Source organism: Balaenoptera physalus (assembly GCF_965194825.1).
Source record: "Balaenoptera physalus genome assembly, chromosome: 2".
Lineage (NCBI taxonomy): Eukaryota > Metazoa > Chordata > Mammalia > Artiodactyla > Balaenopteridae > Balaenoptera > Balaenoptera physalus.
The window spans coordinates 160,681,119-160,693,399 of record NC_138883.1 but is presented as its reverse complement, the minus strand read 5'-3'; the positions used below and the strand labels follow the sequence as shown (position 1 = coordinate 160,693,399).

Genomic DNA, 12,281 nt, shown 5'->3' with positions numbered 1-12,281 from the left:
AAGTTTTTCATATGTTTAAGAGATATTTGTATATTACCTTTCCTGTAGACTATTCATATTCTCTGTGCATCTTTCTGTTTCGGGTTTTGTTCTTTTACTTCTTGGGTCACTTGAGCTCTGTCCTTTTTGCTAGAGTGACATATTTAGAATATCTTTTTTTTCCTGTAAGAAACCAAGGTGGCTTAGGTTAGAAACAAAAACTCAATTTTTCAAAAGAGACACTCACTTCCAGCCCATCCCACGATGACTAGAAAGGTTTCCAGAATGAGGGTATTTGCGTCTCAGTGCAGGCAAAGCCCTTTCGTGGAAATACGCTGAAGGCCCTCTGTGGATCCCGTTTCGCTTCCAAGTGGGTGATCCTCAAGCTTTGGCTTTACTGTAAAATGTTCTAGAGCCAGATTAGAATTGAACAGGCAAAACTGCTGAATGAGAGCAAAAACTGAAGAGTGACCTGCTCCAACAGGGACTCAATAGGATGCAAATCAATAGGCACGTAAGAAGACAAAACCATGGAGTATCTTTTTAAAACAAAATTATCTAGGGTACCCAAACACAGAAATCAAAAGAGGGGGCCTCTGCATTTGGGGTCCACAGGGTGAAAGCACGAAGGGGGCATGAGGGCTGTCCTTATCCCGGGCTGGGGCCATGGGTGACATCGGGGTCGGTGTTGCCGGGCTGGCAGCACCAGGAAGCTTACCTGGGGAGGTTTTCTGAAACTCACCTGCGTCTCCTGGTGTTTCCTCCCCAGCTCATGTGTTCCTCGGTGCAGAAGGCCCTGTTTGAGGAGGAGGACCACGTCAAGAAGCTGCAGCAGAAGGTGGCCACCCTGGAGAAGCGGAACAAGCAGCTGCGGGACCGGGTGAAGAAGGTCAAGAGGTCCCTGCGGCAGGCGCGGAAGAACGGCCGCCACCTGGAGCTGCTGAACCAGAAGCTGAGCGAGAAGCTGGCGGCCGCGGCAGGCGCGCTCCCGCACATCAACGCGCTGGGCCGCGAGCCCGCGGGCGCCGCCTACCTGCGGGGGTAGCAGGGATGGAGCCTTGGCCTCACCTGGTACCCGCTGAGGCCTCTCGCAGGGAGTGGAAAAGGACACTGGGCTTATACGCGCACATAGCTCAAGAACTCTTGTAGATGATGATATTTTTACTGTGCATTTGGTAGCGTCTAGTTGGTTTACAGGGCAAGTCTCCTATCTCCTTGGCTGCCGGCCTCCTGCCCTTCCCTGGCCTTGTCCCACACCCAGTGCTCTGATGCCGGCAGTGCCATGTGCTTGCCTGGGGCCTGTCCCTGGCTTCCAGGAGCAGCTTGGAAAAAGTGCACTTATTAGGGAAAGAACATTTTAGAATCTCTACAGGTACAAGAACTCAAGGGGTTCAGCCTCCATTTCTGAAGAAAGGCAGCGTGGTCCCAGCTCTGAGCAGGACAACCGTCAGTTTGAAGGAGTGATAGGTCGTGGAATCTTCTGGTGTCATTAAGACTTAGGGAGCTCATCACAAGTCAGGGAGTGGAGCTAGAGGTGGCAGGTAATTAAGTAAGAAGAATTATACCTGATTTCCAACCTCAGCTATCCAGAGTTACAGAGGTTTCCCATGGGCCACTTTAAAGGGGAATTGCCTTTATGGGCCTGTCCTGTTTCATCAAAGCACATTTCTAAGTTGGAAGAGCTCAAACAGTATCTCAGCCCCTGCTAAATTCTAACTTACTGTTTGTTTGCTCAGTGATTACGTCCAACTTCTCTGAATTCGAGGCGAGCTGACCCAATATGTTGTGAACTTCTGTTGTGCAAAGACACCTCCTTACCTACTGGGGTCAGGGGACCTTGCCTCGTTGCTATCCAGGCTCTGCTCCCAAGAGGGCTTGTTGAGGGCATTCCGATCTTGGCTTCTTTATGCAAATGCTTTCCACCCACCTGGACTGTCCAGGCAGACCCTGGGAGCAGTGTCTGCACATCAGCCCGCTTCTCACTGCATTAGATCCTCTGTACGATCGCTTCACCTTCTTTGGGAAGAAACCTCTAGAGAGAGTATTGCAAGTAAAAGATATTCACAATACCTAACACTTGAGCCCTTCCCTTAGCCACATGTGATCACGTCCCAGCTGTGTGACTGAGAAGTACCCATCCCTTGGTTATCTTCTGATGATGGTTCTCCAAACCAACCAGTGTCCCTTCCCTGCTATTTTAGGTAGAAGCTGCCCCTTTACCACCCCAGATACAGGAGGGCCCGACAATGCCGTCCTCTCCATTGGAAATGGCAGTGAGGGTCAGATTTCCATCCACTGCCTTTAGAAAAACCATGTCCTTCTTGCTCTGGTAGCGCGTCTGGGGCCTGAGCCTTGTGAGACTTGGGTCTTGATGGTAGGCGATGGCCTCAGAGGAGAAGTCAACGCCCTGGACTGCACAGCATGGGGACTTTTGCCCAAGGGCTCTTTACTGCTAAGCTTCTGCCAGCACTTCATCAGCTGTAATCTTCATGGTCTGGTACAATAGAAGGCACATCTTGTGGTTTATTCTTCCCAGGGACGTTTCATTACAGCAGTTTTGCTGCCACCCAAGGGAATGACAAGCCTAACAGTGATTTACAGCCAGCGTTTGGAGGACTGTGGAAGCTGGATCTCTTCGGATGCATTATGTTCTGCCTTTTCAATAAACATGAGCAATAGTTCAGCCACAGCAGTAAAGCAATGCGTGTTTCTTTCGGAGCAGGAGGCCTGCAGGATTTCCAGCTTTGGCCTGAAAAGGCCATTTAGATCCTCTGGGGGAAGCATCTGTGGGTCACACCTGAGGCATTTAGGAGATTGAGCTCAAGCCTCCTCTGCTTTCCCCGTTGGGATGAGGCCAACCCTGTCTCTCCCCGGGTTCCCATCTCTCAACACACCTGCAGACGAGCAGTGTTATCCTGGCCTCACCTCACGAGGGACACGCAGCTTCATTAATCAACGTCTTCAAAAGTACATTAGGATCTGTGCCAACAGGAACTCCCAGGTCCCCATTATCTGCTACGTTGTCATCTTATGGCAGCCCTCGCCACCCGCTCGTACTAGTAGGAATTGTTCATGCAAGTAAAACCCAAGAATTGCTCAGAACTTGACACACATTGGCCGACCTGTCGTAGCACTATCTCTGAGCTGTGGGCCATGGTTTAGTTCCATTCGGCGGTTCAAGGAGGCTAAGTGACTTTACCAAAGTCATATAATAAGCAAGAGGCTGATAGAATCTAGCATCTTTAAACCAGGGTCCCCAGGAGTTACAAACTGGTGGCATGTGGGCCACACCGCATGTGGGGATGAGGTTTCTGCGTTTGAATGCCAGCCTTCCCTGGACTACGGTTCAGGCCGCTGCCTCTGCTACTATCGCACCCACCCCCGTTTGGGTTTTTTTTTTTTTTTTAAAACACATCACGCATTTGTGGTACCTGCCTGGCAGCAGAAGTTAACAGGGATTCCCGCTTCTGTGGTGCAAATCCTCATCTTCCTTTGGGGAGAGAGAACGCAAAATCCAATCACAACGACTATGGATCAGCTGTTGGCTCAGCAATGCCCACATTCTATGATGGTTTAAAAAAAAAAGAAAACTAAGTACCCAGAATGCTTTAGGCTCTCGCACACACATCTCATTTAATATTCCTAATAATTTCATAAACAGTGATTCTGACTGCCATTTTCCAAGAGGAATCTGGGGCTTCAAGAGATTAACTTGCCCAGTGTACGCAACTAGGACAGGTGGCCAGTCAAGCCTCCAACCCTATTTCTTTTCTCTTTGCACCTGCTCACCTGTAGAATGGAGATAATCATTCCTACTGTAAAGGCTGTGAGGAGGACTGAAATTACTCATACAGATGCTTAGCGTGATACCTGACACCCCACACGTACTCAATAATATTACTCATAATCATCATCTATATTATATTGATAAGTACTCACCAGAAAGGCCCAATGCATGTCAGAAATCAGAGTGTTTGGTGGGATTCCATGTAATTTTCTTGTCCAATTGCCATACAATATTCCAGCTCCTTTCCATTTTCCTTATTTCTGAACTACCTCCTTTTCTTTCACATTCAGTAGTTGGTTGTTCCTTCAAATTTACCAAGAAAATATAGTCCATCAGAAATATGTTGGCTCACCTTCCTAGGGTCGACTTAAAAAATGCACAACCTAAAAGTTGAGAATTACGTTTTACTCGGTGGACATACTGAGGACTTCAGCCCGGGACGGGCCTCTCAGGTCGCTCTGAGGGGCTGCTCTGAAGAGGTGAATGGGAGCCAGAATACATAGGAGCTTTTGCAGAAACAGAGCAAAACACAACCAGATAGGACACTGAAAGATGGCGGTTAATTAAAGAAAAAAAACAGACATCTCAAGTTCACGAACTGAGGGCTTTTCTACGTATGGGAAGATGCGAGAGTCTGGGCTTATTGAAGTCATTCCTTTGATATGCATCTTAACTAGCTAGGGCCAGTATCCTGTTTTTCTCCATCCTGAATCCCCTCAGGGTGCACAGTCAGGGCCGCTGCAATGGCCGATGGCTTGATGGTCGCAACATCCTTTGTTTACTGATATGGCAGGGGACATTCTTCATCCACACTAGCTTGTCACTCACTCTGTCTAGTTTGCCCCCTTCTCTCCTCCCTTCCAACTCAAAGGAAGGCTCATCCCTCTGAGCCACATCCAGGGTCAAACCCCTGCCCTGTTATCCTGAGTTCATATCGCTCCTCTCAAAACCTGGCTCCACCAATGTTCCCTCTTTTATCATAAATCTTTTCTTCGTTGGGGAATCCTGCCCTTATCCTCCAGCCGTGCTCAGATTTATCCATCCCAGGAGAAAACAAAACAAAACAGTTTAGAAGGTATTGAGGCTGTCTTTAAAGATGGTGACACAGAAGGCTCCTGGACCCCGCTCCTCCAACAGACACACCTAGTGAACAGCTACACACAGAGCAACTCCCTCTGAAAGAAACTCAAACTGGCTAAGGACCTCTTATACGATGAGGGACCAAGAAAACACCTATGTCTTTCCTATGTATGAGTAGGAAAGGCTGAGACATGCTGTTGCCATAAACCCCAGCCCCGGCACAGACTGTACAGTTGGAAGGAAATCCCCGAATGCCAGCTTCTTCTTGAGGGGTGAAGGGTTTGGACCCCACATCTACAACCCGCAGGTTTTAAGACTCCTGCCCGAGCGGTGGGCCTCCAAACACCTAGCTCTGAAAGCCAATGGGGTTTGCGTCCATGAGATCCACAGACTATAGCAAAAGAAGAAGCAGTTGTTAAAGGGCACAAGCACTCACTTCAGCCATCGCCTCGGGGTCAGTGCAGAGGGAGCAGGCAAAAAACGCTCACCTCCCAGTCTTTCCCTGAATGGGGTCTACTTGGATACTTTAAAAGCTGCTGCCTGAGGGTCAGGCTTCTAACTGAGCCCATATCTAGGGGCTGACTGCCATCCTCCCCAAAGACTAAGGAAGCCAGTGGACACCACCCCTGTCCTCTCTCTCTGACCTGCTCCAAGTTGCCAGAATCTCCCTGAAGGAAACTTGTACACAGGTCTGCACCCCAGCCTTTGTGGCTGCTGGTAGCTGATGGGTCCCCAGATCACCTGGCTCTGACAGTCACCAGTGCGTCCATTCACAAGTCCCGAAGGACTATAGAAAACAGAGGCAGTTTTAAACTGGCCATCCCCCCAGGGATGAGCATAGAAGGAGCAAACAGAAATGCCCAGTCTCCCAGTCTTTCCCTGAAAGGGGTCTCTTTGCATACTTCAAAAGCTTCTGCCTGAGGGTCAGCCTTCTAATGTACCATGCACCTAGGGCCTGATTGTGATCCTCTCTGAAGACCAGGGAAGCCCACAGACACCTCTTCCTCCCTCTTTTTCTAGCCTGCTCCAGGTTGCTAGTTATCTCCCTGGAAGGAACTTGTACACATAGCTGTGCCCCAGCTTTTGTGGCTGCCACCTCAGGCACAGGCACCCAAATTGCTTGGTCCTGATAGCAAACAGGACTTACATCCATGTAGCAAACAAAGAAGTTCTTAAAAGGCTCAAGAGCACACCCTGGCCACAAAGCTATACAACTGGGCCCAGTGCAGAGGGAGCAGGCAAAAACACCCAGCTCCCATTTCTCTCTGGAAGATGCCTATCTACATACTTTCCCAGCTGCTGCCTGAGGGCCCAGCTACCAACCAGCCTTCACGTAGGTGCTGTGATCATTTCCTTTGGAACCCTGCCAGGTTGGCACACCTTCAACTACTGGGAGGTACTAGGAACAAAAAAGGTGGCTTGGACAATCACAAAGTTTATAGGAGCATGAGTCAGCCTGATAGATAAGGTTCATCTCCTACACAAGACCACTCTAGCAAGACTGGGAGAGGAGACTGCTTTATCTAATGTGCAAAAACAAACACAGAGTCAAGGAAAATGAAGAAACAGAGGAATATATTCCAAACTAGAGACCAAGACGAAACTCCAGACACAGATCTTAATAAAACAGAGGTTAGTAAGTTATCTAACAGACTTCAGTTAACAGACATAAAGATGCTCACTGTGGTCAGGAGCATCTTTGCTCCGTCATCATTTGCATGAGCAAAGTGAGAATTTCAACAAAGAGATAGAAAATATTAAAAAGTACCAATCAGATCACAAGGCTGAAGAGTATAATAAGTGAACTGAAAAATTCAATAGAGGGTTTCAACAGCAGACTAGATCAATCATAAAGATCCATAAACTTGAGATAAGGTAGTAGAATTCATCTAATCATAGGAGCAAAAGACAAAAGATTGAAGAGAACTTAAGGGATTTATGGGACACTATCAAACAGACCAATATACACATTTATAGGGGTGCCAGAAGAAGAGAAGGAGAAAGGGCAGAAAGCTAATTCAAAGAAATAATGGCTGAAACTTCCCTAACCTGGAGAAAGAAACAGGCATCCAGATCCAGGAAGCCCAGATTTTCAAAAAGGATGAATACAAAGAGACTCACACTGAGACACATTATAATTAAACTGTCAAAAGTTAAAGACAAGGAGAAAATCTGAAAAGCAGCAAGAGAAAAACAACTGTTATATACAAGAGAACACACACAAAATTATCAGATTATTTTAGCAGAAACTTTGCAGGCCAGAAGGGACTGGGGTATGTATTTAAACTCCTGAAAGAAAAAAATCTACCAACCAAGAATAACCTACCCAGCAAAGTTGTCCTTCAGAATTGAAGGAGAACATATTGTATATTCAAAACCCTAAAGACTCCACCAGAAAAAGCTCTTAGAACTAATAAACAAATTCAGTAAAGTTGCAGGATGCAAAATCTATATACAAAAATCAGAATTGAAGGAGAGAGAGTTTTCCAGACAGGCAAAAACTGAAGGAGTTCAGCACCAATAGACTAACCCTACAAGAAATGTTAAAAAGACTTCTTTAAGCTGGAATAAAAGGGCACTAATTAGTAACAGGAAACATATATAAAAGTATAAATCTTGCTGATAAAGGTAAATATGTAGTTGAATTCAGAATAATCTAATGCTGCAATGGTGGTGGGTTAATCATTTATATAACTAGTATAAAGGTTAAAAGGCAAAATAGTAAAAATAACTATAACTACAATAATTTGTTAATGGATACTAAAGATAAAAAGATGCAAATGTGACATCAAAAACATAAAATGTGGTGGGAGGGGAGAGTAAAAATGTAGAGTTTTAGAATCATTCAAACTTAAGTTGTTATCAGCTTAAAATAAACTGTTATAACTCGTAGATGTTTTATGTAAGCCTCATGGGAATCACAAAGCAAAACCCTACAGAAAACACACAAAAGATAAAGAAAAAGAAATCTAAGCATACCACTCAGAAAAACCATCAAATCACAAGGGAACAGAACAAGAAAAGAAAGGAACAGAGGAATTACAAAACATCCAGAAAACAATTTTTAAAATGTCAATAAGTCCGTATCTATTAATAATTACATTAAATGTAAGTGAACTAAATTCTCCAACAAAAAGATATACAGTGGCTGAATGGATTAAAAATCAAAAAACAAACAAACATAGCTTTTCCAAGGATGCAGCCTTTGAGAGAGTAAGGCAGGGTTGAGACCATCGGCACTGAATATGCGACTGAAACCGGACTCTATATAAACTTTTAAGATTCTGTCAGGTAGGTGCAGAGAACTACTCACCTTAACAGCTGCAGGAGACAAGTCTCTTATGTTCACAGGCCAGGAAATTGCAAGAATCAAGAGCAAATGTATTTCCACCCGTGTGGCTGACAGGGTCTTGGTGCTCTGGCCTGGTGTCAAGCCTGAGCCACTGAGGTGGGAGAGGCAAGTTTAAGACATTGGACCACCAGAGACCTCCCGGCCCCATGTAATATAAGTTGGCGAGAGCTCCCCCAGAGATCTCCGTCTCAATGCTAAGACCCAGCTCCACCCAACGGCCAGCAAGCTCCAGTGCTGGACATCCCATGCCAAACAACTAGTAAGACAGGAACACAACCCCACCCATTAGCAGAGAGACTGCCCCAAATCATATTAAGTTCACAGACACCTCAAAACACAACCGGACGTCGCCCTGCCCACCAGAGAGACAAGATCCAGCCCCACCGACCAGAACACAGGCACCAGTCCCCTCAACCACGAAGCCTACACAAGCCACTGAACCAACCTCACCCACTGGGGACAGATACCAAAAACAACAAGAACTACAAACCTGCAGCCTGCAAAAAGGAGACCCCAAACACAGTAAGTTAAACAAAATGAGAAGACAGAGAAATATTCAGCAGATGAAGGAGCAAGGTAAAAACCCACTAGACCAAACAAACGAAGAGGAAAAGGCAGTCTACCTGAAAAAGAATTCAGAGTAATGATGGTAAAGATGATCCAAAATCTTGGAAACAGAATGGAGAAAATACAAGAAACATTTAACAAGGACCTAGAAGAACTAAAGAGCAAACAAACAATGATGAACAACACAACAAATGAAACTAAAAATTCTCTAGAAGGAACCAACAGCAGAATAACTGAGGCAGAAGAACAGAGAAGCGAGCTGGAAGATAAAATAATTGAGAACAGTCTCAGAGACTTCTGGGACAACATTAAACGCACCAACATTCGAATTTTAGGGGTCCCAGAAGAAGAGAAAAAGAAAGCGTCTGAGAAAATATTTGAGGAAATTATAGTTGAAAACTTCCCTAACATGGGCAAGGAAATAGTCAAGTCCAGGAAGCACAGAAAGTCCCATACAGGATAAATCCAAGGAGAAACATGCCAAGACACACAGTAATCAAACTATCAAAAATTAAATACAAAGAAAAAATATTAAAAGCAGCAAGGGAAAAGCAACAAATAACATACAAGGGAACCCCCATAAGTTTAACAGCTGATCTTTCAGCAGAAACTCTGCAAGCCAGAAGTGAGTGGCATGATATATTTAAAGTGATGAAAGGGAAAAACCTACAACCAAGATTACTCTACCCAGCAAGGATCTCATTCAGATTTGATGGAGAAATTAAAATGTTTACAGACAAGCAAAAGTTAAGAGAATACAGCACCACCAAACTAGCTTTACAACAAATGCTAAAGGAACTTCTATAGGCAGGAAACACAAGAGAAGGAAAACACCTACAAAAACAAAACCAAAACAATTAAGAAAATGGTAATAGGAACATACATATCGATAATTACCTTAAATGTAAATGTATTAAATGATCCAACCAAAAGACACATATTGGCTGAATGGATACAAAAACAAGACCCGTACAAATGCTGTCTACAAGAGGCCCAGTTCAGATCTAGGGACACATACAGACCGAAAGTGAGGGGATGGAAAAAGATATTCCATGCAAATGGAAATCAAAAGTTGGAGTAGCAATTCTCATATCAGACAAAATAGACCTTAAAATAAAGACTATTACAAGAGACAAAGAAGGACATTACATAATGATCAAGGGATCAATCCAAGAAGATATAACAGTTGTAAATATTTATGCACCCAACATAGGGGCACCTCAATACATAAGGCAAATGCTAACAGCCATAAAAGGGGAAATCGACAGTAACACAATAACAGTAGGGGACTTTAACACCCTACTTTCACCAATTGACAGATTATCCAAACAGAAAATAAATAAGGAAACACAAGCTTTAAATGACACATTAGACCAGATGGACTTAATTGATATTTATAGGACATTCCATCCAAAAACAACAGAATATACTTTCTTCTCAAGTGCTCATGGAACATTACCCAGGATAGATCATATTTTGGGTCACATATCAAGCCGTGGTAAATTTAAGAAAATTGAAATCCTATCAAGTATCTTTTCCAACCACAACGCTATACGACTAGATATCAATTACAGAAAAAAAAACTGTAAAAAAATAACCACATGGAGGCTAAACAACATGCTACTAAATAACCAAGACATCACTGAAGAAATCAAAGAGGAAATCAAAAAATACCTAGAAACAAATGACAATGAAAACACGATGACCCAAAACCTATGGGATGCAGCAAAAGCAGTTCTAAGAGGGAAGTTATAGCAATACAATCCTATCTCAAGAAACAAGAAATATCTCAATTAAACAACCTAACCTTACACCTAAAGCAATTAGAGAAAGAAGAAAAAAACCCCCCAAAGTTAGCAGAAGGAACGAAATCATAAAGATCAGATCAGAAATAAATGAAAAAGAAATGAAGGAAACAACTGCAAAGATCAATAAAACTAAAAGCTGGTTCTTTGAGAAGAAAAAGAAAATTGATAAACCATTAGTCAGACTCATCAAGAAAAAAAGGGATAAGACTCAAATCAACAGAATTAGAAACGAAAAAGGAGAAGTAACAACTGACACTGCAGAAATACAAAGGACCATGAGAGACTACTACAAGCAACTATATGCCAATAAAATGGACAACCTGGAAGAAATGGACAAATTCTTAGAAAAGTACAACCTTCCAAGACTGAACCACGAAGAAATAGAAAATATGAACAGACCAATCACAAGCACTGAAATGGACTGTGATTAAAAATCTTCCAACAAACAAAAGCCTGGAACCAGATGGCTTCACAGGCCAATTTCATCAAACATTTAGAGAAGACCTAACACCTATCCTTCTTAAAATCTTCCTAAATATAGCAGAGGGAGGAACACTCTCAAACTCATTCTATGAGACCACCATCACCCTAATACCAAAACCAGATAAAGATGTCACAAAAAAAGAAAACTACAGGCCAAGATCACTGATGAACATAGATGCAAAAATCCTCAACAAAATACTAGCAAACAGAATCCAACAGCACATTAAAAGGATCATACACCATGATCAAGTGGGATTTATCCCAGGAATGCAAGGATTCTTCAATATACACAAATCAATCAATGTGATACACCATATTAACAAATTGAAGAATAAAAACCATATGATCATCTCAATAGATGCAGAAAACACTTTCGACAAAATTCAACACCCATTTATGATTAAAAACTCTCCAGAAAATAGGCATAGAGGGAACCAACCTCAACATAATAAAGGCCATATATGACAAACCCACAGCCAACATTGTTCTCAATGGTGGAAAATGGAAACCATTTCCTCTAAGATCAGGAACAAGACAAGGATGTCCCCTCTCACCACTATTATTCAACACAGTTTTGGAAGTTTTAGCCACAGCAATCAGAGAAGAAAAAGAAATAAAAGGAATCCAAATCAGAAAAGAAGAAGTAAAACTGTCACTGTTTGCAGATGACATGATACTATACATAGAGAATCCTAAAGACACTACCAGCAAACTACTAGAGCTAATCAATGAATCTGGTAAAGTAGCAGGATACAAAATTAATGCACAGAAATCTCTTGCATTCCTATACACTAATGATGAAAAATCTGAAAAAGAAATTAAGGAAACACTCCCATTTACCATTGCAAGAAAAAGAATAAAATACCTAGGGATAAACCTACCTAAGGTGACAAAAGACCTGTATGCAGAAAACTATAGGACACTGATGAAAGAAATTAAAGATGATACAAACAGATGGAGAGATATACCATGTTCTTGGATCGGAAGAATTAACTTTGTGAAAATGACTATACCACCCAAAGCAATCTACAGATTCCATGCAATCCCTATCAAACTGCTAGTGGCATTTTTCACAGAACTAGAACAAAAAATTTCACAATTTGTATGGAAACACAAAAGACCCTGAATAACCAAAGCAATCTTGAGAAAGAAAAATCGAGCTGGAGGAATCAGGCTCCCTGACTTCAGACTATACTACAAAGCTACAGTAATCAAGACAATATGG

General features: G+C 43.1%; 1 protein-coding gene across 2 annotated transcripts in view; it reads left to right on the top strand.

The window, feature by feature from the left end:
• LOC309655005 (coiled-coil domain-containing protein 3) overlaps positions 1-2,668 on the top strand; it is a 104,143-nt gene extending 101,475 nt beyond the window's left edge. For both annotated transcript variants that reach the window (XM_082449884.1, XM_082449885.1), the window contains one exon: positions 749-2,668. In XM_082449884.1, coding sequence (XP_082306010.1) covers positions 749-1,024 — 276 coding nt within the window. In that variant the 3' untranslated portion in view covers positions 1,025-2,668. The remainder of the gene's footprint in view (positions 1-748) is intronic.
• Positions 2,669-12,281: the final 9,613 nt, after the last annotated feature.